Source organism: Emydura macquarii, unplaced genomic scaffold (assembly GCF_026122565.2).
Source record: "Emydura macquarii macquarii isolate MOO-44397 ecotype Brisbane River unplaced genomic scaffold, CSIRO-AGI_Emac_v2 contig_3287, whole genome shotgun sequence".
In the NCBI taxonomy this organism is placed as follows: Eukaryota; Metazoa; Chordata; order Testudines; family Chelidae; genus Emydura; species Emydura macquarii.
The window spans coordinates 6,525,980-6,553,630 of record NW_027133424.1 but is presented as its reverse complement, the minus strand read 5'-3'; the positions used below and the strand labels follow the sequence as shown (position 1 = coordinate 6,553,630).

Below are 27,651 nucleotides of genomic sequence, written 5' to 3'. Positions count from 1 at the left end.
CCCCAGTGGGAGCATTAGATTTGCGTGGAGGAAGATGTTTTGGCTGCTAAGGAAATGGTTCCAGTCTTGCCTTTCTGAAGATTACTTAAGAGTTGAGGAAAACGTGAGACCACTATGTGTGAGTTGTTCCAAATAAGATAATTGTTGTTCTGCTGCACTGCAATGTTTGCCAATTGGTCTACATTGTTTGACATATTCTTTCCTTGCATTCCAGACCCCTCAGAATATCCAAGGCCATTCTGGCAAAGGCCTTGTCTGGATCAATTTAGCTGAAAAGAAAGAAATAAGACCTGCTGGGGAATCTTTAATAAGGGGTTGAAGTAAAATGGACGTCAGGCGTAGTAACTTTTAATATAGTTGATGATATAACAGCAAATCAAAGCACAGTAGATATTGGAAAAGTAACAGCACGTACTCCTATAAATCAGATTCTTCTACTGTACTTGTCACACCTTAAAAACTGTTAGCTTAAAAAGAAAGTGATGGGGATAGGAAGGCTTCATGTCAACCTCAAAAGCAAGAGTCTTGAGTTCAGTTGCTACAATTAGCCTTTTTGCTTAGCTATTAAATATCAAATATCTTGTTTCATCATGCACCATATCGCAGTTACCAAGCTAACTGCATCTCTGAGTGCTCCGCCTCTCAGGCCTCAAGCAGTCATTGTTCTTGGGATGGAATCACTGATTCTCCTACTCATAGACTGGGGGCCTGGCTGCAGTCCCATGCACCAGCCGTGATTGCTTCAGCAAGCCTGCAGACCCTGCATTTCTGACCCTGCAGTTAGGCTCAGACCCTGCAGCTCTGCTTCCTCCAGGAGCAGTGACAGTGGTACTCAAATGACTGAACAGCCTTCTTTGAGCAAAATATTATTTTTTAGAACAGAAGCAGTTGGGAATAAAAGAGACTAGACGTGTCTAGCTTAGCAGGTGTTCAACCATCTTCCACATGGGGATCCTGGTAGAGCTAAGCTTCCTATAGAAGCCCCCCATCCTGAGACCTCTAGGGTCTGACTGGCACAGGGTGTTCCCTTAATGTACAAGCCATTTCTCTCTCCCACCCTCAGGGGAGGAGTCTGTTGCTGCTTAGCCTCTTTTGATCACCTGTCTCCTTTCCTCAAGACCAAGTCACTTTTACTGTTACAGCTCTGTGATCTGTTAGTTCTCAGCCTTTGCAGAACAAGGCTTGCAGCTTGTTGGAGACAGGATGTCCGATCATTGACGCTGATGGCTTTGTCCATTGTCTTTGAAGTGTCTGCTTGGGTGTCCTTTTCTGGGATCATTGTCTTCCTCTTTGTTCTGCCCACAGCTCCAATTAAGCTAGATTGGTGTATTCGTACAGGAGAGTCTTATGTGTCCCAATGTACAATAACTTCCATTCATTGACCAGGTCACATGTAGTGTTCATTAAATTGTCACATCTCAGTATTAGAATATTACTTAGCAGCTCCACAACCATGACATCCATCCAATCTTGGACCCCTCTTATATCAATATTCTGATTCAGCAAAATGCATTTAAATGCTTAGAAGCCTTTACACTGAGTCTCCATTGTACTGTTCCATTTAGTTCATGTTATAATATTATTGCTAGTTAACTGTAATTGTCTGCTTAATTTTCTAACCCACCAAAGTACAGAGGTTCAGAATTTTCTAACACACCATATAATCTTTTTGTATTTTGTGCTCTGCTTTATAATATTATCAACATTTCCGGAATACTTTTATGAGTTCAAATGCACATAGCACAGCTCTGTATGGCATTATTGGGGAAGGGAAGGAAATGTTTAGGGTAATACAGGGAAGTATAATAAACAATGGAGATAATTAAGAAAGGAAAAATCAAGGCTGACTAGATAAGGAAAAAATCCTACTGGAGAGAGATTCTTTCTGGTGAGATCTTCTATGCTGCAGTGTAATCTCCCAAGAGAAGTGATGGTAGCCTTGTTGAGTCAGATGTTAAACACACAACTGAAAAAAGCATTAGCAGATAAACTTCAGGGAGCACTTATGTACTAGCCCCAAGGACCGGTGACCCAGAAATCTCCCCCTCCACTGTGGGGCGGCTAAGAGGCAGTTTACAGCCCAGAAGATGTCATCCCATGCTCCTGAGAGCACAATGCCAGTGTTTCAGGGCAGCCAGAGAAGGCTAGCGACAGTGTAGAGAAAAAAATCCCTTCTCTCCCCTCAACTAGCATTGGCAGGTTGGACGGTGTTTGTGTTCTGGTGGAAGGAGAGGGGAGCAAAGAGACAAAAAGGGAAAGAGTTTCAAGAAAACACAACTCCATGTTCTGTGGATTTTATTTCAACGTTATTGAAGATACTACATCTTTTCAGCTGTAATTCCTGTGGACTGGGAGGGAGAGGAAAGGAAGAGTGCCGTGAGGGTGGATGGGAGATTGGCTTGCTTTGTATGCTGGCAGTGCTGAATGATACCCTGGATCCAGAGAGGGAACAGCAGCAGCAAGATGAGCTGGTGACGAGGTTGTGGCAAAGCCTCAGTAGCCATGGGAATGTTTGGATGGCAGGGAACTTATCCTTTGCTCCCATTGCTTGCTGTTGTCAGAAGCTTGGCACGTAGGGAGGAATTGATCTTACTGGCATATTGGGAGAACTCTGTGCCCCTCTTTCTCAGACATTTGCTACTTTGCCTGCTAGAAGTGGTGTTAGGTCCTCCATAGACAATGTCCTCCCTGGTGCCCATACAGAGAAGGTGAAACCCACTGATCCTTATCTTCCTCGAGAGGTTGGGCAGTAGAGACCCAAGCATCAAGAGGGACAGGAGGAACCACCACATGATGGCTGTACTGGAAGATGGGCACCGTCTTCTCTCTGCTCCAGAAAGGAGACTTCTCCCAAGGCCTGAAGTCCTGAGCAACCAAGTCAGATGGAGATACATCTCACACTGGTGAAGAAAGAATAGCAGCAATGAGGCTGGAGATGCTGGAGATGCCAAAACCTCAGCGGTCCTGTTAGGAGGTGCTACCTAGATCAGAGGCTACGGTGGAGCAGCCCCAAAAGCTACGCATCCAGATCAGCATCGAGACACGATTGATTATGCGGTTTGCTTGCCCTGCCAGGATTGTCGGACTAGCCCTTTTCACCAGTACTAAATTCACAACAACAAAAAAATTAATTAAAAAATAATTTTGCAGACTTTTTGCCCACATGTATTTAACATAAGCAAGTTGCTATGACTATGAGAAATCAGAAAATAAATGTGGGGGGAGAGATTTTGGATACTTAAAACTAATTTCTTTTTAAGGAGACAAACAGGTTTTTCAGTCATCAAGAAGCTGCACATAATGTGATTGAAACAACATTGAGGAAAATTAGATGCCTTGCAAGCCTTGGGGGAAATATGCTTTCTGCTGTAAAGTAATTGTCACAGAAATTATAGAAATGTTACACTAGTGATGATTTGTTTAATATAGTTTGGCTTGATTCCGCCATTGATGAACTGAAACAGATGTGTTGCTTTAGTACGGTATGTACCATGGAGTCATACGGGCCGTCCTCTTTCAGCAACAGGAGAAAATTAGTCTCTGGCTGTTCTTGAATAGCTTCAATTTTCTGCATGTGGTGCTGAGTCCTGGTGTGTGAGAGAGGTAATTTACTAACCCCATAATCTGAACATACGTTTGCTGTCTCAGTTCAGGGACTGAGATCAGCTGTATGCATAATGCATTCTGCTAGATTCAGGCTAATAGATCTTAGTTTTCCATTGAGCATTGACTGTTTTAGCTACTCACTCTTGGGAGCTCATGCACTCTTGATACCTGTGTTGGAAGCCTTTAGAAAGCAGTGGCAGCTGACAACACATGTATACTTGCTCGTAGCATTGAACTGATCAATGTCGTCTGAAAGACAATGGGGCTCAACCCCTTTCCAGTTCCTTTTCCATTGCTAAAGAGAGAGTCTCTGAACTATCAGGCTCATCCTCCTTTTTCTCTTCCTTACTGTATTTGGGCTTGCTATTTAGTTAAACTTTTCTCATTTTCTTCCTTGGTTACTCTTAATTTTTTGTGTAAATCAAACTAGTATAGTGTTAGGGTCCATATTGTGGTCCAGTCAGTTCTTTCCCTTCCACTTTGGTCAATTTCCCTAACACATTTGTTTGAATCCAGGATCAATCCACCATGTCAGATCCCAAATGGTTATAAGAAGCCGCAGGAATGGTTCCAAAATGCTTTGGGATTTGGAATCTAAGCTGCATAAGAAGAAGAAAAAGAAGCTATCCCATTGTTCAAAGAGATCATTCAGATCTCAGCAAGGAAGCACAGACTACAGAGATCTGGTGAGGACTTTGCTCCGAGTGGGGATGGAACTTCACAGGAGATTAATCTTAGTGCCAGCAGCTTTGGTTCCAGCTCAGCCTTGTCCTTCAGTGCAGGGTGCAGAATTGGATCCAGGAGGGGAATTCCTGCCTTCACTCATCAAGCCAGTTCACCTGCTCTTCTCCATGTCTCTCTCCCTCCTACATGCCAGGAGATGGGGAGAAGAATGGTTAGACCAGCTTGGGGAGTGGCGCTAAGAGCTGCACTATTGGAACCAATCTTATTGCTGACCCACTGGTGCTTTGTTAGACTTGCAACCACCCTAATGATCCACTGCTGGTTGGGTGGTGGGTGGGGAGAGTGGCCTGCTGAGGAAGCTGTAACCTGGCTGGGAGTGTGGGTAATGGAGCTGGGAGAGGGCACTGAAAAAGGGATTGGGATGCCCTCACACTTTCCAACATCAAATTTACATTTTCTGCACGTTACACTGATTTTTACATTATGGGCCATGGCAAAAGCTGGTTTCTATCAATTTAATATAGTGAGCCTAATTGTGCTCTCTTACAACATACAATCCCAATGAAATAATTGAAGGTTACACAGATGTAAATGAGGGCAGGATTTGGCCCATTATGTGCTGGAGGCAGCTTGTATTAGGGACTAGGCAGAAACACCACTAAAGATAGCTAGCTAGAAAAACTCTATTCTGGTAGGCAATTACTGATGTGCTGTTAATCTAACCATTCTTACAGGCTATGCATCTTGTTGCAGCTAGTGGACATTTAGGTAACAATCAATGCAATGTATCACTTTACCAGCTACAATCCTAACCTTAACAAGGATTCAACTTACTGTACAGCAGCTTTAATTTAGTACAGGGAACACATTAAATGAACCATATTAGAGACCTAATTAGAGGGCAGCCACATTAAAGTGAAAAGGAAAAATCTGTTTTCCATCAGCTTGATAGAACACAAAACAGATCTGTGTAGCTCTATGTTATCCTATAGTGTGTTAATCAAATACAAGGTGTGACGGAAGCCAGTGACAAAGGGGACCTCTGATAGGGAACAGGCATGCTCTGATAATAGGCCAGTTAACGCTTCATAATGTTTCAGTGGTTCAATAGTAAACAAAGCTGGATGTAGGACTTCAAAAAGGATAGCACATTCCATGCAGAATCGAACCATACATCTTCCAAGACACTGTACGATTTATGGAAACTGAATGCTTAAGATAGTGATGTCCAGGGGGCTCAGAGGAGAATAAAATCAACCTCCAAGCACTCCTCTTGTTATGTAACTGAACTTGCAGTTTTTGAAACAAATTAGAAAGACAAACTGCACCCCTGCTTCCCCAGTGGCCTAATATTTGAGAAGACGGTGGACTTCACTTAGAACATCTTAGTGGCTCTTGGTTTGTGCCATAACCTTAATAGTTTTCATATTTCATTTCTTGATGGGATTCATTGGGTAAAGAAGATGCCCTTCAAGTAAAGAAGGCTTTTAGTGGCTCAAAATTAAGCTCTCCAAGGACACTGTAGAAACTAAGATTTTTGGGGTTGCAGGGAGTTGCTTAAGCTTTTCCTTGATTTATTTTAGTTTTTGTGTACCTGTTTTCTCCTTTAGTTCTAGTTTTCTGATGCTGAATTTTCTCTTATGCTGATGTTTACTCACAGTTTTCTGCAATTGTTCACCCCTGGATATTTTTTTTACCATTCTCTGGAGAAGCCAGAGACTTCATGAAGGAATTAATGATTGAGACCTCCTGGTCTGTGCTATGCAGGAGATCACTTTAGATGATCATAATGGTCCCTTTTGGTTTTAAAATCTATGACCACTCCCAGACGTGGTTCCTTAGACAATATGGACCTTTGCTCTGACCTGGTATGGGAATTCCTTTGTTCCTACAAGTCAAAAGTCTTAAAATGATTTTGAAAACTTTAAAAAAGCACTAAAATTACCTGAGGGGGGAGAAAGTGGGTTTTAGATTATTTAAGACTACACACAATTTACCCAAGAAAAACTACCAGATCCATACCAATTTAATTCACCAGTCAACTGCCAGCTTTATTTACTCTGAGGTGTAAAGAGGAGTATTTAGGGTAGTTCATCTCGTGGAACTTGCGTTGCAGTACATGTGAAGTGTTGAATTTCTTCTGAAAGAAGCATACCAAGAGAGTGTGGTATTCTGTGGATGCCCTTTTTTTTTTTTTTTTTTTTTTTTAAACTACAATAAAGGGGTAGGCAGGGTGGGGGGAATTTAAACTGATACCTTTAGGATGGCATAATAAAAGTCCACATGTCCCACTGTTACATTTTGTAGATAGCATGGTGAATTCAGTCAGCTCAAATAGTGTGGCAGTGAATTTAAAAAAAACGTGAAAGTGAGTTTCACTAAAGATCAAAGCTCTTTAGAAGGCATTAGATTTTTCTATATCCACCCTGCTAAATCTGCAGTTGGGAACTTAGCATTCACCTTTGCTCCTTTTGAGGACTTTTTGAAAGTAAACAAGCCAATGTAAAAAAATTCAACGTTCCTACAAATAATCTGATTTGCTATTTGTTTAGTTTTTCCTTTTCTAGCAATCATGGTTTCTGGGAATAGTTTTCTTGGGATTTACAGAATGGCCTCTGACATTTACAAGGTGTTTCTCTAAAGCTTGAAAGGAGCTTAAGGCTGCTGAGATCTGACATAATAGATAGCCCACACTTTAGCTCTGGCAGACACAACAAAGGAAATGTTTCCAAGATGCTGGTCAGATGTCATCACTGAAAGTTGCACCCTTTCATTTTTCACAGGTCACTTTATAAATCTTCCCAGAGATGAGCTTACCTTTTACAAGGAGTTTGTTTATTTTTCACTGCTAGTTCTTGTTTTTCTTTTAATTAAAAGTGAAGGTGGGACAGAAGAAAGAACTCAACCCAGCCCCAGTGCTCTTTTGCCAAAGTATGTGGCATTTTTATGCAAATATCTGGAGCTCAGGTTGTAGTCTCGGGGTCTTGTGCTTGAGGCTATCAGGGACTGCAAGTGTTTTGAGACCCAGACTGGTGGCCACAGTGCTCTGTGCACACAGTCATGTGGGAGACCTGGGTTAAAATCCTGATCTCTTGCTCACCAAGTGGAGGGGAAGCAGTGTGGTTAGTTTACATGCATTCTCATGTAATACAAATCTGAGATATATCTACAAATATTAATCTTAGATGTATATATTTTACAAAGTCCAAATTTGCACCACAAATATGTCCATAGAGGCCAATGCAGGCAGGAGCTTGCATTGATGTTGTATCAGAATGGAAAGTCCATGTTCTGCCACATGCCAAGAGAAACAAACTGCCATTCTTCCAGGTAAAACAAAGGACTAACTTCCATTTCCAATGGATTAGTAGTAGTTCTGATGTTGGCTCCCCATGAATCATAGAATCATAAGGTTGGAAGGGACCTCGAGAGGTCATCTAGTCCAGTCCTCTGCACTCATGGCAGGACTAAGTAATATCTAGACCAGTGTTTCTCAATTAAATTTGGTCACGAAACCCTTTTGAACTCCATAAATAATTGCGAAACCCCCCAAACTCTTAACACCAAACATCAGCATTTCTCAATTAAATTTCACTTAAATTACACTTGCACTAGATACCCTCCGCCGACAAATCCGGGACATCGTCCCTTTTTCGGCGGCGGCAGCGAACAGCTGCTTGCAGAACCCTAACAGTGTTCTGCGGAACACCAATTGAGAAACACTGATCTAGACCATCTTTGACAGGTGTTTGTCTAACTTGCTTTTAAAAATCTCCAATGATGGTGATTCCATAACCCCCTTAGGCAATTTATTCCAGTGATTAACTACTTTGACAGTTCTGAAGTTTTTCCTAATGTCCAACCTAAACCGCCCTTGCTGCAGTTTAAGCCCATTGCTTCTTACCTTGTGCCTCTTAGGACAGGATAAGTGGATTAGTTGTTGTCAAAAAGCCACCTGACAGGGAGAACAAACACATCTCTTGTAGTGTGTGTCTACATAGCAAAGAAAAACCCATGGCTGGCCCGTGCCAGCTGATTTGGGCTCATGGGGCTCAGATTGTGGGGCTGATTCATTGCTGTGTAGACGTCTGGGGTCCCGCTGGAGCCCAACCTCTGGGATCTTCCCATCTCGCAGGGGCTTAGAGCCTGAGTCCAGACATCTACACAGTAGGGAAACAGCCCCGCAGCTCAAGCTTCACAAGCCCAAGTCAGCTGGCATAGGCCAGCTGGGGATGTCTAGTTGCTGTGTAGACATACCCTTAGGCACTGATCTAGCACCTACGGAAATCAGTGAATCAGGTCCTTAGAGTGTGGAGAGGACCCATTAGGGATTGCTTCCATTTTGGAGAAAGAAGGTTGTGAAATATTATTTATGATGATCTTTTATTTTTGAATGTATTCTGCAGTTCACAGGCCTCTGATAAGATGGATGTTAACTACTGTGTATCATTTAGACTCTGCTGTGAGCCTATTCACCGATGTGGTAGCATTTGGAAATGCACACACGTGTTTCTTGAAGCTAGCACGAGCTCTCTCTTTCCAGCAGTATTAGCAAGTTTCAGCATGCTGCTTATCGCTGAAAAGTGACCACATATGCTATCTATCCCAACTTGGATTTAGCTGAGCTATTCTGATTTCTTTCTTTCTGAAGAACTACTCTGTGTAGTTTGAAAGCTTGTACCTTCCACTGACAGAAGTTGATCCAATAAAAGATATTACCTCATCTATCTCCTCTCTCTCTCAAACATATTGGCATTGAAAGGGCACTTGTAAAGCCAGCTTTATGCTGTAGGGAAAGTTGTGTGTAAGACTGTTCTGTTGCTTCCTCTAAACCAGCACTGATTTCAACATCAGCAGACTGTCATTTTTTTGCAATGTTCCTGTGTAACCAGCTTTTGGAATCATGTTAGTAGTTTGAGGAAATCAAGTTTAATTAGGCTTTTCATTAAATGATCTAGAGATGGTCCTGAATCTTAGCTCTAGAGCTGAACACCCCAGGCTTCAAAAAAGTTTTGAACCAGATCCAAATTTCATAGCTGGCCTTCTGTTCCATAATGAGCTGCTCCTTAACTCTAGATCTGGACACTCCAAACTTGGAAGTTCAGTTCAGGCCTGAACTTTGTGACTTGGACTCATCTCCTAGTATCAATCAGTGTTGCTTGTTGTTTTTGTTGGACATCCAGTATTAAACAGCAGTTGTACAGTGAGATCACGGATTGCAAATGAGTCTTGAATTATTGGAACAGACTCGGGAATGCTAAACGGAAAATTGCTTACCAATTAGGCTGCAGCAAAATACGTATCGATAGATTTTATCAAAATCTTTGGAACTCTGTTTTCTGTAAGTAACTCATTTCTAGTTCATTTTAAACAGGAACACTGAGCAAATATTCCCAATATATTTTTATTATAATAATCACAAAAAAAAATCATCAGATTCATCAAAAATTGTGATGACTGAACTGTCTTGCTTCTAAACGAGGTTCTTTCAGACAGTGTTGAGGCGCGGGGAGGGGGAGGGAAACTTGTGCTGCTGCCATCTGTGCTGTACCTGCTGTGGATAAAGAGAACAATAATACATGATGTCACACTGTCTGGAGTGATTCACGACCATGAGTGCCAACTTCAGGGCAAATTGTCAAAAAAGCAAGGCAGATTGAAACACCCCAAACTGGCAGTGTATTCTATAATTAGATTTCACCAACCCGGTAACAAATGTGAACTACTGGATCATTGTAACAGCCTTACCATGGAGTTACACACAGTTCCTTTCTGCACTCCACCCACCTTGCCACCCAGGCGGGCTGGACTTGTGATGAATGGTCACTTACACCACAAAATATTCAGGTTGCTTCCAGTCCCAGGAGATCAGTCAGTTACCCCACATCAGTTTGTACCTTAGATCTCACACTAAAGACAATGCTGGTAGCAAATCCTATAGTAAACTAACTAAGGATTTATTAACTAGGAAACAGAAATGAAAGAGTTATTTACGGGTTAAAGCAGGTAACATAAACACAAATGAGTCAGTCTGTGGTTCCAAAAGTTGACAGAGATGTAGTAATCTGTCCACTGAATATCTTTTAGGGGTAGCTCTGGTTGACCTTGAGAATCTCTGCTTTTGTTTATCTCCATCCCTTATAGGAGTCCAAGTAGCAAAGAGATAACCATTTCTTCTTGTGAGTATCTTTGTCTTTCCCCCAGAGTTCAAAGCTATAGGACAAGAGCTCCTGTGTGTAACTTCATGGGTGAATTGGGTAATCACCAAAGTTTTTCAACAGTGGCTCATTTAGTCTTGATAGGCTTTCTTGATGGGTGGGGAAGTCACTCCTGCCTAGGTTCACAAGTTCAGAGCAGGCATTTTTACAATCCTAAAACAAAATTTACATATCACCTTATAGCATGGGATACAGACATTACAAGTAATATTAATGCATGCAGAAACTTATAAGCATTTTGTAGTGTCTAAGCACAAAACACATTCTTACAAATCTAACACCTATCTTGAACAATACTAATACATAGATGAGCTGGTCTGGGTTACAGCTATGAATTTGTCAGTGGTCAGCTGACATCTACAGACTTGGCAAGGGCTGGCACCTGGTTTGCCAGCATCACACAAGATACTTGCAACATGTAGCTTTATACATTCAAAGCACCATCAAGTTAAACAGAGGACTTCAGTCTCCCAGGCAGTCAAGCTTGTGTTTTTCACTAGCACTAAGTTCAATCCCATTTACCCACAGAAACGGAATAGTTTCTCCAGTCCTTGGTTAAAAACTTGCTTGGTATTTTTAACAGGAATATGATGAAGAGTGGGCTAAGAAGATCCAAAGTGAGAAATTCCGATGGCATAACTCTCAGTGGCTGGAGATGGTGGAGAGTCGACAGATGGATGAGAATGAGCAGTATGTGTATGGGGATGACCGTATCGAGCCCTACATCCATGAAGGGGATATTCTGGAAAGACCTGACCTTTATTACAATGCAGGTAAGCTGATTGTCTATATTCACCATCTGACCACAACCTCTCCTGTTGTAGCATCTCAACATATGGAACCAGATTCTTAGCGGATTGACTGCAGTGGAGCTGTGCTGACTTACACCTGTTGGGGACCTGTCTTTCATGTTGTGGTGTAGTGTGTGTTGTGTTATGTTGTTAATGAGGGACACTGAATATCACATCAATGATCTGGCAGATCTTTACTAGAGCTCTTGAAAATATAGTGGAGAGTAGGAGAAATAGGCTATCTATGTCTCACTAGCTTATTTAGCAGGATCATGCATATGCATGTAAAACTGGCCCAGTCATGCCTCACACCTTCTTCTTGTGTCCAAAGCTGGTTTGCTTTGCAAACAATACCAAGTAAGTTTTTAGTCCTGTTAACCTCCCAGAGCAGTGCAGCTATGAGAGTTGTAGCTGGATTCTAGTTTGCCTTGTATGTCAGGTAACCTCCAACTGTGGCGTATTTGTTTCTGAGGGTGAAGTAAGACTTAGAAAAAACCCAGCTGGATCTGCAGATCCTGCTTTGCTGGCAGCCAGAAAAATCATCTTTTGACTTGAGGACCTGAAGAAGAGCTCTATATAAGGTCAAAAGCTTGTCGCTTCAACAGAAGTTGGTCCAATAAAAGATATTATCTCACCCACCCTCATCTGTCTAATATCCTATGACCAACATAGCTATAACAATACTGCAAATAACTGATTTGATATGAAAGTCCTACACAAGAGTGTGTTCTAGGGAGCTTTGTGGTTCCCTACTATGAGTAAAACCTTGCTTAAAAGCTATCTTTTTATGCTTTCTGGTTTCCATTTTTATAAATTTTGTGTTTCCTTTAAGAAAACATACTTTGTAACTTGAAAATTAGGGTGGCTGTGGTCACAAAAGTGATGTAAAACTGGCACATACTTACTCAATAGACTTGGTCCCCATGTGTATTCAGTCAGAGCTTTTAAAGAAAAAACACGTTTGCTATTTTTTTACTCACATCGGTAATGCACAGCCATACAAGTCTGGGAGATTAACTGGATTCTATTCTGTGTTGCACCTCATTGTGAAAAATGTTAAATTACAGCTTAGTTAGAAACACAGGAACTGCCAGGCTTGATCAGAACAGTTCACCCAGTCCACTATCCTGTCTCCAGAGGTGGCTATTGTCAGCTGGTTCAGAGGAAGGTGCAAGACAGTCTGCAGATGGCCGTTTTAGGGCTGCTTTACACTAGAGAGTTTTGTTGACAAAAGTCAGCTTTTGTGCACAAAACAGTGGTGGTGTACATATTCAAATGCTCCTCCCACCAATATAACTTCCTTGCTCTGCCAACATAATAAAACCACCTCAACGAGAGGTATAGGGCATATGTCGGCAGATAGGGTGATGCAGTGTCAGTGTAGACACACTGCATTCCTTACCTCTGCTGCTGGCTGTCATTCTTGTCAGTTTCAACACCAAGGAAACCCTGAAATTGACAAGAATGACAGCTGGACCCTGCTCCACTCTGGGAGCAGGTGAGAAGCCTGGGGCAGCTGGACCTCACTCCAGGTTGGGAGCGGGACGAGAATCCCCTGGTGGCTGGACCCCACTCTTGGCTGGGACTGGGGCAAGAAGCCCTGGGTGGCTGGACCCCAGCTGGGAGCGGGGAGGGGAGCAGCCCTGGGTGGCTGGACTGTGGCTCCCAGCTGGGCAGCCTTTTCAGTTTCATGGCTGAGTTGTGAAATTGACAAGGCTGCCCAGCTCCCAGCCTGGAGAGGACAGAGGAATGGGGAGCAGGTAGCTGGACTCCGCTCCCCAGGGGCAGGAAGCCCCAGGAGCTTTCCCCCGGCTCCTGGTGGGAAGGGGAGAAGCCCCGGGCGGCTTCCCCTGGCTCCCACCGGGGAATGAGGGGTGGGGGATGTGGGGGCAGCCGACCAGGAGCTCCAGAACCTTTGGGGCAGTTGGGCTTCTGGCAGGAATCTGCCAGCAGAGCTGAGAGATTGGTCTCCGCTCCCCACACTGCCCCTCTTAGGTTGGTGGAAGCGCTTCTTGTGAGGACGTGCACCACTGACCCAAGGAGGGTCATGTGGACATCAGCCACCGCAGTAATTAATATTGGTATATTATAGTAACTAATATAGGTTAATTTATTTTTCTGGTGTAGACAAGGCCCTAGAATAACTTTCCCACAGGAAACGTTTCTTCCTAATCCTCTTTAATTAGATCTATGAGCTCAGTTTGGCTTTCAAATCAGAAGAAGAATTTGCAAGAGGGGTAGTAATTTAAAAGACAACCCAAAAATCTTTCTATTGTAAACTGGATACATTTTATCTGAAGTTACTGAGAGAGAACAAACATTGAAGCCCACACACCATTTTTACAGATACCTGTCAAAGTATGTCAGCACTATAGTGTGCTGAGGTATTTGATGATATATATTAGCCATAGTGATACCTCATGCTTTATAGATATTCCCTCCCCCCCCTTTTTTGGACACTTTATTTAATCACACTGCCCTATATGACAAACTTTTTGAGCAATTCATAGTATGTTACAGGGATCTCTTCTTAAAGCAATGCTTTTTGCACTTTCTGAAGCGAAATGTGAAAGCATGCCCATTGTGATCTCCCCTTTCCAGGGTTTTATAATAGACCTTTGCTTGTTTCAGTAGACCATTTCTTTTCCCAACAGTGTGAATTAAGGACAGTGTGTGACCAGTAACTTTGAATTTTCTGGCTTTCCATCATTCATGTTACAGACGTAACATTATTTGAACAAAGATTTTTGTGTTGGGCTTGATATTTGACCGAAGGAGGAGGGGCAGATTTCCAGTGATCTGTTCTGCAGATGTTTGAAAAGTCTTTTTGTTTTTTTAAGGTAGAAGAGTAAGTGATTATATTCAAAATACAGATTCACTTTTCAGTTTCCTTCCGGCAAGGGCCACTAATGGTGTGTTCTTGAATTCTTAGATTTATATTCTTGAAACGTGATCAATGTACATACACACAATACAACTTTGAAAAGACTATAGATTATTATACCAACTGGAATCTTTTTTGCAGTTATATAGGTTTCCAAAGGATTAACTATTTGTTCATAAATTCAAAAATACAAAACTTCATTCAGTAAGAACCAGCTTATTTATGAAAGTACAGTATGATACTTTTATAGATGACCTGCTCTCTGATTGGCTGAAGCAAAATACACATCTCTTCTCTCAACCAGTCAGTTCTACAAATCACTAATGGCATGATGAGTTGTTTATTATGGTGCTGCATCAACACCATCACATAAAATGACTAACCCTGAATCAGAATCTAAAGTAACTTTCCATGAGTTCAGTGTTTCCTCTGCTTTGAATATACACATCTCTAGCTTACACTGAATGTATGTAACAACAGATGTCAATTAACCTGTAATAGCATTCTATGCAACTGACATTGTCCATGTGCTTTTATTTTCCTATGAATTCATGCATTTGTTGGCCAGAACTCTGAGCTTTCTGGTTTGAATGTTAGTGCTGTTGACTGAAGAAACCTTAAGCATTGCGTGTTTTACTTCGGTATCAAAGTTAAAATGTAATGATAAGGATGAAAAATGTATTTAGATATTATATTTAACAATCCTGGTTTTAAGATAAGTTTGACATAAAACTGAATGTTTATAATATGATGTTGCTTAATTTGCATATTTAAAATTTTAAAATACCTTTAGTGCAAAGATGTTCATGTTCCATCTAATTTTTTTTGTTTAACAGTTCAGATGGACAGAAAAGGAGACAACATAAGTATTAATACAATTAATTAAATTTGTTTTCCTTTGAATTATTTTACTCCATATAACACACTTACCTTTTGCTTCCATCTGAACAATGCTGACAGATAAGATTATGTATTTGTCAGAATATTTTCTTGTCAGATTCTATTCTCTCTCATGCAGTACACACATGCATACAAATAGCAGTATACTCTTCCACCACATTTTACACTTCTAAAAACACTGTGTGATCATGGCTAGCATTTTTCATTTACAGTCAGTTACATTGTCTTCAATCACTTTCCCATAAGCTATTATTTTCTAAATGAATCTCTGTAGCACCTCATCAAATGTCTCTTGGAAATCTAGATGTGTCAGCTCTATTCCTTTTATCATTTGTCACTATATTATCTTCAAAAAAACATCAGGTAAATTTGTAATGCAAAGGGAGATTTGTTTGAATGCCTGAGTTGTCCTCTTTAAGCCCCTGTCTCTGTAAGTAACTTTCCACTGCTTCCAGCTTAGGCAACTTTAGTAGCTTTGAAACCACAGAGGTTAAGCTAAGTGGCCTGTGATTCCCTGGATCTTATCTCTTTTACTTTAAAGTGGAATGGCATTTGTTACTTCCTAGTCATTAGGAATCTCTGTCCTCCGTTAAACTATTAAAGTATCAGTCAGAGTGCATCTGTTTCTTTCTTGTTTTTTTCATTGGAATGCTTTCTGATCTGTAAGACAGGAGGTCACTTTTAAATGCTGCCTTGGACTCTCATTTTTACTGTATATTTTAATGGAGATACCCTTGTTTTCTCTACTAAAGCCTGGCACATCTTACCAGGTAAAGAACTGTGCCCTTTTTATTAACAGCTAATAGGCCAAGAGTGTAAGAATAGCGATAGAGTTAAACCATTACTTTCATTTCATTGACATAAAGCTGGAGTCATCCCATTCATTCTTCACTGCAGTGGAGAGACTGAGTTTATGCTGGTGTAGCATCTTGGGATGCGGAGCTTGCCAAGCGGTGTGCTGCAGTCTCATGAGCCAGATGCAGAGCCCCTAGACAACCATCAAATCTGGTCAGAGGGCAGTTCTCAGTGATGTGTGACACTGTCTGTCTTTGGCACAGCCACATGTACGATCCTCTCGTTGGCCCCAGGTGTGAAGGCTGGCTGCACATTGATCCTGGCCCTTTCGAAATTGGTTCAGAAGGACCCATGAGCAGCATGGCAAATCAAAGCCAGGTATATGCACTGTCGGGTCAATTATAGGAGATTGTTTTCTGATGTCAGCTACGGAGCATCCTTCACACCACGTTGACATCGCAGAGAAATCTGGGTGGGGTAGGTGGGTCCACAACGGGTGCCTCAACAACAAGCACGTTCTCGGGTGGTTGAACAGATCTGTGTACAGTGGTAGGCTCGGGTTTTCCCTGGTCTTCTCAACTATTTTGGCTGTAGCATCCTCTTGATGGATGTGGGGGAGTTGATGTTGCTTAACGCAGGGAGCCACGGTACTGGCATGGGTTGAATCATCCCAGTTACAGTGTGCATTGTTGAGTGTAGCTTTCTGTTGGCCAACTTGACATGAGATGAATGGGGTTAGACAGAAACACTGTATTCTGCTCCAGAGTAACATAGGGCTAAACTGGATGACCGAAGAGTTTGAAAGTTTGCTTCCCATGAAGTGTCAGCCAGATGTTTTTTTGTTTTTTTTTTAAGAATGTTGTTTCGCGTCCTTCCCTTAGCTGTAGTTTTCCTCAGATGGTTGAGATATGTGAGAGATCTGTCTAGGGTTGCTCTGAGGTAGATTGGGCAGGATTCATGTTTCAGGCAATGTCTATCGAGAAAGATACTCAGTTCTTGATCTGGCATTGTGAAGATGGAACACACTCAAACATGTCTTGGTCACACTTGGTTGTAAACACCACTACAATATTTAGCCATGTTAATCAAGTCAGAGTTCAGGGCATCTTCAAGTTCTGGGAGTGACCGTGCTTGGACACTTACGCAAATGTCATCTGCATACATGAACTTGCAGGACTGGGTGAATGGAAGGTTGGTTGTGTAGGGTGAAAAGCATCGGTGTCAGCACAGAACCTTGTGGTAGATTGTTGGTTTGTCTTTTCCACATGCGAACTCTGTCTCCCAGGTCCACTCGAAAACATCTGTTGCAGAGATCAGCAATATTGACTACCCTGCTGGGAATGCTCTTGACAATTTGACTGAGAGCTACATGTGCCAGACAGTGTCATATGCTGCTGTCAGATCCAGAAATATGGCTCTTGTCTACAGGTTTTTCTGACAACCATTTTCGATCAGTGTTGTCAAAGCAGCACTTGTTGGTGCACATGTGATCCTCTCTAAAAGCCTGCTTGCTCAATGTTGGGTATTGACTTCGCTTGTGGGGAGATGCACTGAAGAATGAGATGCTCCAGCACCTTGAATGGCACAGACAACAGAGATATCGGTTGATAGCTTGCAATATTATGTGGCTTTTCCCCTGGTTGCAGGAGGTCAATGACTTTTGACCTTTGCTATGTCTTCAAAAGTTGCTTTTTTTTTTTTTTTTTTAACCCACATGTGAAGAACTGTGCCAGCCACTGGTAAACACAAGTCTTGAGGTGCTTCAAGCACTCTGGTGGTATGTTGTCATAGCTAGAGCAGTGCTGTTCCTAATATCTGATAGAACTTTGTTGAACTTGGTGGCTGTGAACAGCTGTATTGCCAAGTGGCATTTCTTCAATGGAACGGACACTATTTGTTATGGATTTGTCTGACACGCTTCTCATTTGGGGATTTTGACATATTCAGCAGAAGGTGTAACTGAGAGTAAATCTTAATCCATAATTTCCTGCTCTCTTCTGTAAATCAGACAAGGGTGTGATTCCTTTAAGCGGTCCTGGTGACTTTATAAAAACATGCACCTGCTTTTGCCAGTGGCAAAAGGAACAAAGAAAATTTACTGTAAGCTAAGTGACTCTCCATTTCCTAGAGTTCCCTATGAAAACTGTTTCTAATTAGGCTTGTCTTGTGAAGCATTAAACTACTGGGAAGGTGGGGAAAATCAGGTTATGAAGTTGCCTCCAAGAACTGCCTCAAAAAGAGGGTGGGAAGGGGTCATGGTTGAGGAATCAAGCCATAGGTTGCCTTCCACTGACCTGGAAGTTGGTGTTTGGCCCTTTATTTACTTCTCTGGTCCCACTGCTGTGACAGAATGGGCAGGATTGCACCTTGTACATCTTTTCCAGTCCTGCTGGCAAAAGTGTGAGGGATATGGCTCTGAGCTGCCCATCACAGGAAGCAGGAAATTGGGCTGTGAATGGTGAGTCTCTTGTCTTGTTGTGCCAGGAACTGGCCTTGTTTCTTGCTGCTTGCTGTTGCTCCATAAATTGACCCAGATTGGTGACTTGAGCGTGCCTCAGATAAGGCAGCATTTGCTTTGTGGCTTACTTTTCTGGCACCCCCAACACACCGCTGTTTCTCTCTTCTCTTCATAGATGGCCTGATAGCCCCTGATGGAGCAGTGAGTCCAGATTTCTTCAGTGATTATCATCTTCAGAATGGAGACTTAGTCGGACAGCATCCCTTCTCCAGCAGGTAAAGCTTTTTTGGAAAGAATTTATGTAATCAGGAAATTACATATTCAAGTTTCTTTCTAATGCTTGATTTACATTTCTTCAACTTGAGTAACTTTTTTTTTCCCTTCCAAAATATAAGTTTTAATAGGGTTACATTTTAAAAACATACTTAGGGGAATGATTTACATTGAGAAAGCAGGTTTATGGAAATCATAGATCAAAACTTCATGGTGTTTTGTCACACTGGAAGATTCAGTTTGCCTTTTGAATTACATATTTCTTTTAACACATTAATGTACACATAGTATTTCCTGATAGCTTTCCAAAGACAATAAAAATGGAATAGAAAACTAGAGCGCACAACTCATTACATGTTATGACAATTATTCAAACACTATTCAGGCATCATTGTTTAGAAATGTCTAAGGAGACGCTTGGGGATTTGATTAACTAGCAGAATTGTTTCCAGTATTCTTAAGTTGTTAAAAATAAGTTTCTCAGCTGTCAGGATTGTTTCCTGATTTTACTCAATCTTCCCAGCTAGCACTCAGCTTGATTACTGATGTCATAGGCTTTGAAAATCTTGCTGGATGGGTGAAAGATGTCTGCCTTTTGGCTCAAGTAGTGGATTCCTGGAGCTGTTGGAGACATTTGTCTGAATTGCCCCTCTACTCTATGACCTTTTCTCCCATGTTATTTTAGAAAGCTGTTCAATTTGGATCTCTGGACTGACTCTGCTCACAAAGTCAAATAAACTTGCATTTCAGAGAAGAAGATCCTTGCCTGTCCCCCATGGCATCTGTAGGGTTTAGGAAATGCTCTGTTTTATGGGATATGTATGCCTAATTATGATAGATAGGCATGTGTGACAGAGCACCTCCAATAAAAGGATGTACTTCATACACTGTATGGTAAACCTGTGGGATTCATTTCTGCAAGAATTATTGAGACATGCTGCCACCCCAATTGTTTTTTATTTTTTTTCCTCCCAGAGGACAGAATTGCTAACAACTTTAGTAGCTATTATAAAACACGAGCAAATCCCAAAATGTAGGGCAGTGGTTAGTCTGTTTTGGGAAATTCTATGATTACTACCTAGAATCATCTATTGAGAAACAGTAGCGTTGGACTAGGTAATTGCTCTCCTTTCCCAAGGAGAACCTCTTAGAAAGCATGTGGATTTTCCCCCTTGTTCTCCTTTGTATTTGAAATCTCACATGCATGGCTATTTGACATTGCTCTTTAAGGAGCACTCCAGTTCAGTGCTAGCCCTTTCTGCTCCCTTGCAGCTTGATTGGGGAATGGATTCTTACCATAGAAATGCCACCAAGGCCAGCACACACAGTGGTTGAAAATTAAATGATTTCCCAGGCTTGGCCCTGCTAAGACTGTTTTGCAAAATCTTTCTTAGATAGCAGTGACTTCATTACAATATATTTTTAAAAGTGAAAGCACTTGTGATACTGTGTGATTTTTTTTTAAATGTATAACTCTATCAAAGCCCATGTGTGATGGAGAAACTAAAGAAAAGGGAAGCCAGATGCAACCCCTGGAGTCCTTGGGTGTGCCCATACTACAGTCAGGGGTGTGATTGCACTCAGCACATATAGGCATACCCAACGGTGGGATACCAGTAGCAGAGAAGCTCCAATAGCCCGAGCTGTACAAGCCCACCTGGAATCCTGGGTAATTATTTGGGCAGCTAGCCTGCACAGAAGTACGTTCTGCCACTGCTTCAGTGCTCTGACGTCCCAGCTAACTAAATTAAAGCTAGCTCAGATATGTTACATGAGTTGCAGTCACATCTGTGACTGGAGGGTAGACGTACCTATAGAGTGTGGCTCACAGCCACTCTCAACTTTAATATGAAGGGATGGCCCATGGAGATGACAGTTATCCATTTTGATCAACCAGGATCTAGATGGAATATCAGAGGGACACGCAGTCCCCACTTGCTGCACATTCCTATTAGAGATGAAGATGGCTGCAGTCTGCTTTGTTTTGGGGAAACTAGGAATAACCCCATCAAGATCCTGTCACTTTGCCAATGAAACCCTTGGGTTGGGAAAGTTTGGGTATCCTTGAGCTACAATAAATTGCGGACTCTTGAATTTCAACCTTCTGACAAAAATGTATGTTTGTAATGCTTTGAATCTGATCTCCTTCCAGCTAAAATGAATGGTAAAATACATCACATATATTTTAAAAATAAAACAGCTATTTGTAGAACGTTTTTGTACCTAACCATAAAGCATTAAAGTCTGGGGACCCATTTAAGTGAAAAGAATAAATACAAATTGCAAACCGTGTTAACAGCCCTTTGCGCAGAGCCCAGGCAGATACATTCTGAATTCCAATTAGAACTCTGTTTCGGGGAGTGCTTTTCAATACGATTGTCCCTGGAATAATCCGCCATACATGGAGACATCCTAATTGGAAACAGCATGTACTGTTACAAATGTTCTGTCCCATTTACAACACAGAGAGTTGGGATTGTTTGCTAGAATAGACATGGGCAGTTGGATAGCAAATCCTGGTTTTCAGACGTGTGTCATTATCGTTTTGAACTTCTTGGCACCAGGAGCCAGGATTTCCTGATGCTTAGAGCTAATGTAAAATGCATTAGTGCTCCAGGGCATGAGCATTGCAGAATTGCCAGTCCCATGAGTTTGGAGATTTCAGCTTCTCCAAATTTGAACTGGTGTTCGAAGGTAAAGCCATATTTGCTATAAAGCCTAATTAAAAATAATAGCAGCTAGTCAGGGTTCTTTTTATGTATTATATAGTGTACATTTCATCCATACCATAACACAATTCTGGAGTATTTTTATGCTTACGTTTTAATGCTAACAAGAACCTTATGTTAAGGATTTTTTTCCTTGGAAATCAGTTCCAGCTTTTAATAAACCAGGGTTTCTTGTTATAAAAATGGTTCATTTTTCTATTAATTATTGGATAGTTTCATAAACTAGTTTAGCAAATAAGATGTGAAAATTGTAACGGTCCAACTTTCCTTTTTTTTTTTTAATCGTCAGTGTTTCGTTACTAGGAGAAGTAATGGCCAGTAGTTGAAATGATGCATATTTCCATGTGCTTTGAGTCTGTTTGTTGTGCTTTTTGACTGGTTTAGATGTTCTGGAATGAATAGGAAGAGTTCTGTTGATTTGATGATGGAGGGTGTTGAGGGCAGGGTCCAGAATCATCCAAATTAAGCCTGGCCTGTGAAATCTAAACTGCATCACTACCACTTGGCTGTGAAGAATCCACCTTTTCCTTCTCCTTTCTTTAGTAATATCATGGAGACTCTTGAAACTCTACAGGTCCTATTACCCTGAGGCTATTATTTCCTACAGTGCTGAAAAGGCATAAAGACAAAGGAAGTTCCTTGTCTCAAGGAACCTGTAATCTGCAGAAATCATACAAATCAGATACAAAGGGTTCATTTTCCCTTGACTTTGTGCCTGTAATGGGTGCTTCCATACATGATAACGGGCTCAATTGGAACTGGTGCCCACAATGTAATTACAAAGAAAGGCCTTAGTAGGACTTCAGTGGGTTGTGGTTGCCAGCAATTGCACCTGGCCTTAGGGAGATGGTGGTGGAGGCATGGCCAAAGAAATGGGTCCAACATGAAAAGTTCAAAGGGACACAGCTGGGCTCAAGCTGCTACCTCTGCACAAAAAGTTTCCAGTGTACACTGTATCTGATAACTGTGCCAGGTGACCCAGGCTGTACCAACTGCCCTGTATCAAATCATTAGACCAGCCTTCTTACACAAAGCAACCAGAGGCAAAGGGGTATTCATTTGGCAACAGTTTGAGGCTGCAGCACGCTTCCAGCAGAGGGTCGGGGCAGTCTGTCCTTCTGGAGTATCATCCATAAATTTCCATCAGTACTGTATGAGGAAACACAAGAGGAAACCTGTTAGTCAAAGCAGGGCCCAAATGGGATGAGTGCAGCCAAACAAATAATCACTATAAAACGAGTGTCTTCCTCCCAGTACTCAACTACTGTGGTCTGGGTTCTGTCCTGGTAGACACTGGAGCTGCAGACCCACAGCTGCTGAGGGCACTGATTCAAATAGGGAAGTCAGTTATTGAGGCCAAGAGCTTAGCTGGAATCCAAACTGGATTAGATGCTTAGAGGCACCTGGCCGTTGTGCCCTAAAGCATAGGAAAGGCATGTCTCATTCTAATGTAAATCCAAGAAATTAATATGAATGAGGACAGCCACAGATCCATTAGACTGGATGAAAAATGTTAAGGGCATAAACTGTCTGTTACGGGGTTTCTTCTACTTTCTTCTGAAGCATCTGGCACTGACCACTGTCTCAGAGACAGGAATACTGGGCTAGATGGATCGATTCCTATGCCAAGGCATAAAACCAAGGGACACTGTAAATGCACCAAAGACAGAGGTCCCTGAAATGGCAGGGACTTGATTAAATAAGAAATACCCAGATATACAAGCTTTTTAATGGAATTACGTCCTTGTGTATATTTTTAAGGAACATTTTTAATATAACACAATAAAATAGTGACAAACCTAGAGATGCTGCATGCACCTTTTCCTCCAAGCTTTGCTGGGCCAGAATGCAAACAGATCTAAGGATATGTTTTCCATTGAACTGAAAATACATGGCTAAGGAAGGTTGTTTTGACAGCTTGTATCCAGGTTTTTTCATTTGCTGGGAATAGATTTTTCTTCAAGTGCTGGTTCCTATTGTATTCCACTGTGGGTTATGAATGCACACCGTATAGCTACTTTCAAATTCTCTGACTCCAGCATCTGTTGGGCCATGCATATTCCCTATATCACCTCGGACCTCCACCAAAGGGCAGGGAGGACTGATGGCCTCTTCAGTTACTTCTCGCCACTGCATGGCCTGAGTCAGAACCTGTCTGTGTCTGTAGCTTCAGCTTTGTCCCTTAAGATCAAATTTAGCATCCTAAATAGTTTTTAGTATTTTGAACAGCTTACAGTTATACTGTTTTAATAGATTTTAGAGTTAGATTAATCATTTGGGGGACCACTTCCCCCTCTATCCTGTATGGGTATTGGACTATGCCCAGGATTTCAGGCTTCAAACTCTGCACTACCTATCTGCAATCATTCTCAGTCAGCTACGACCCCCAGTGCTGCCTGTACTGCCTTGGGGAAGCTCACATTGCAATGAGGTGCAGTATCTGCTGCTCGTTCCCCAGCTGTACCCAAGAAGGGCAGGATCTCTGACTTTAAAACACCTCAGAGGAAAGTCCATGAGGCCTCAATTGGACCCAGCAACACCCCATGCTGTGGGGGCTTCCACGTCCCCCTTTAGACTCTTCCTACTTGGCCATATTGGGGGATCTGGGACCAGTACCCCACTGCAGAGTTGGTCAGGTCTGCTAGGGAGTCACTCCAATTCTTCCTTCTCCCCCCTCCCCAAACCTTCAGAAGAGAAAAAGCAATACGTACCAGATCTGGTGGTTCTGCTGGAACCAGCAAGACTGGAATCTTCGTCTCCGGACAAAGTGGTAACTTGTGTGTCTGTCCCCTCTGATGAATTGAGACAGTTCCAGGATCATCTTCACAGAGGTGCTTGTGCACTACATATTCCTCTCGAAGAAGTTCAGGAATCCTAGCACAAACTCTTGGATATCCTCCACCCATTTGGATCCAGCAGAATAGCACTCCCTATTAATGAAGATATAATGGAGCCAGCTAGCACTGTATGGCACACCCCCGCCATCTGCGCTCTCATGCCCAAGAGGGTGGGAAAATGCTATTATGTGCTGGCCAAAGGGGCTGAATTTTTGTTTTCTTTCCCCCTCCCAACTCTTGAGGTATTCCAAGCAGTTTCCAACGGGACTAGACAGCAACACCCCTAGTCTGCTCCTGAGGACAAAGAAGGCAAGCATCTAGAGCTATAGGGGAGAAAGGTCTTTCTTATCTAGACTTCAGTTCAGGATGGCCAATTCAGGCTACTCCAATTTTATGGAGTTCACTGACAGTCTTTCACAACAGAACAGAGCTCATTGATAGATAAAGGCAAACTAATAGCAAAGACTGCTCTCCAATGCACAGTTGATGCTTCCTCTAGAGCCACGGCTACTGCCATTGTTATACGCAGAGTGTCATGGCTTCGTGCGTCAGGGTTCCCTAGAGAAGTCCAGAATACCATGGAGGACCTCCCCTTTGATGAATCACAGTTATTCAGTCAGAAGATGGACAAGTCCCTCCATACCTTGAAGGACTCCAGGGCTACTCTTCACTCTCTGCGGATATATACACCTGCCCCGAAGAGAAAGTTCCATTGGTAATTGCCTAGACCTAGACCCATGGCTCAACAGTTTGGGTTTTTTTCATCAGAGGCCGTATGAACCACCACGTAAAAGGCAGAAGGTTCAGAGGACCCAATTCCATTTATCTTCTGCAACAGACTCAGAATCATAATCTCAATCCCCCTGGTGAGGCACTATTTTTGCCTGCACCTTGAGAGCTGTGCGCCAGTAAGCTCAACATTGCCTAACCTTTATGTGCCATTTGGAGGTCATCTAGCACTCTTCCTCAACACTTAGAGTGCTATAACAATAGACAGGTGGATACTGAATATTGTACACCCTGGCGGTACAATTGAGTTTCCATCCCTACCTCCTCCACAATCCCTTTCCCCTCCTCCCGTTTGGGGACCACTCTCATGAGACTATTCTCAAGCAAGAGGTGGACTCCCTGTTAGAGCAAGGAGCGAAAGAACACGTCCCCCCTCAATACCAAGTGATCAGCTTTTACTTCTTTCCTGATACCTAAAAGGAAAGGCAGAGGGAGATAAATTCACAAACTCAAGTTTAATATGGTCATGCTGGCCTCTAATATCATCCCTAGAAAAGGACACATGGTTTACAGCTCTAGATACTTTCATGTAGCTATTAATCCTGCTCACAGACGCCTCCTCAGATTCATGCTGGGTTCCAATCAGTTTCAATACAGAGTGCTCACTTTCAGTATAGCGACCCACTCCAGAGTCTTCACCAAAGTTCTTGGTAGTGCCAGCTCATGCCAGACATTTCGATCTCATTGTCTTCCCCTGCCTTGATGACTGGCTCTTTGTTGCTAAGTCATATCAAAAGGCCCTTGCATCGACTCTAATGATGCTACACCTACTCTCTTCCCTAAAGGTCAGTATAAACGCTGAAAAATCGTTTCGCACCCCCACACAGTCTCTAGACTTCATCGGGGCCTTCCTCAATTTGGTCACTGTAAGGGCGTACTTGCCCACGGACAGATTTCAGACCATGAACAATATTTTTCAGCCCAGATCACAAACAACTCTCGAGCACCGGTCAAGACATGGATCTCTCTTAGATCACATGGCCTCGTGCACTCACGTCACTTCATTCACAAGACTCCACCTTTGTTGCCTTTAAGTGTGACTTCAGTCTGTATACTCTCTAAACCACCACCTGATGAACTTCATGGTAACAATTCCTGCCAAGGTGGTTTCTTCCTTACTGTTGTGAATGAATCCTTGACAGGTACGTGTGGGCATCTCCTGTCTTCCCTCCTCTCCAGACAGCATCATCATCACAGATACATCTCTTTTCAGTTGGGGAGCCCACATGGACAGCCACACAACACAAGGCACTTGGAAATCCCGAGAGTCCAGGATTCACATCAGCATTCTGGAGTTACAAACAGTCCAGAAGGCATGTGAGGCTTTTCTCCACGCTCGCCACGTCCTGATACTATCGAACAACGTGACAACTGTCTTCTACATCAACAAGCAGCAAGGAGCGAGATCTGTCTCCTTGTGTGTGGAAGCGGTCAGCTTGCAGAACTGGTGCATCAGCAACCAAATCACCCTACCAACAGCCAACCTTCCCAGAAAACAAAGTACAGTCACAGACTCCTTCAGCAGGCAATTTTCAGTCGACCAGAAGTGGGAAATCCACAACTTGGTGTTTGTGTATATTTTCAATCTAAGCAGAACCCCAACCAGGGATCTGTTCTCCTTCATAACAAACAGAAAATGCATCACATACTGCTCCAAAGGAGCCCTAGGTTGCCACTCCCAAGCAACGCTCTATTGTTCCTTTGGTTAGATCACCTGAACTACGTATTCCCTCTGCTACTGTTCCTGCCACGAGTTCTACGCAAAAACCCATTCCCTGTCCTGCTGGATATCCTGATCACCCTCTACTGGCCCAGACAATTTTAGTGCCCAAATCTCTTGCACATGTCATCCTAAGTATCAGTCATTCTCCCAATGTTAGCTGACCTCCTGACCCAGAAGAAAATGGAGATATCCCTCTCATTTTAGACTAAATCCTTTCTCTAAAGACATCAGACCTATCCATCAGCTCCTTATGAGTCCATCTGACAGTGATTAGTGCAGACCATCCTCCTCCTCAGAGTTACTCAGTCTTCGCTCACCCACTGACCACCAGATTTTAGAAAGGCCTAATTAGAACCTTTCCACCTTTACCCCTCAGTAGGACTTGAACCTTGTTCTCTCCGCATTCAGAAGGTCACCCTTTGAACCTCTAGCTTTCTGCTCCATGTCTCTTCTCTCCATGGAGCCATCACCTCAGTTAGAAGGGGTGGTGAGTTTGAAGTGATGATTGCAGATCCTCCTTACACCATATTCCGTAAAGAAAAGGTTTTGTTATGTTTACACCCCAAATTCCTTTTGGAATTTTATTTGAACTAGTCGATCCACTTACCTGTGTTCTTCCCTAAACCACACACTTCCTTGGAGACACTCCATGCCCTTGATGTCCAGCGGGCCTTTGACCTACATAGAACAAGACCAATTATTCATCACTGTAACAGAAAGAATCGGGGACAAGTGATCTCTATCCAGAGAATCTCCATCTGGATCTCTGGCTGCATTCTACTCTGTTATCAAATGTATTGAACCTTCTCCCCTGCCCTTCCACGGAGTAAGAACTCATTCGATGAGAGCACAAGCAGTGACTATGGCGTTGCTTCAGGAGGTATCCTTCCTTGATATCTGTAAAGCAGCCATGTGGGGCCCTGTTCACACCTTTGCAAGACACTATGCACTAATCCAGGACTCC

The 27,651-nt window shown here is 42.5% G+C and overlaps 1 protein-coding gene across 4 annotated transcripts in view; it reads left to right on the top strand.

The window, feature by feature from the left end:
• The window catches only part of KIFAP3 (kinesin associated protein 3), a 104,352-nt gene that overhangs the window by 50,657 nt on the left and 26,044 nt on the right, over window positions 1–27,651 (top strand). For 3 of the 4 annotated variants that reach the window (XM_067532437.1, XM_067532441.1, XM_067532440.1), the window contains exons 18-19: window positions 11,092–11,281; window positions 18,512–18,611. In XM_067532437.1, the coding sequence (XP_067388538.1) occupies window positions 11,092–11,281; window positions 18,512–18,611 (290 nt within the window). Of the gene's footprint in view, window positions 1–11,091; window positions 11,282–18,511; window positions 18,612–19,294; window positions 19,619–27,651 lie in introns of those variants that run through there. The other variant, XM_067532438.1, reaches the window with a different exon arrangement.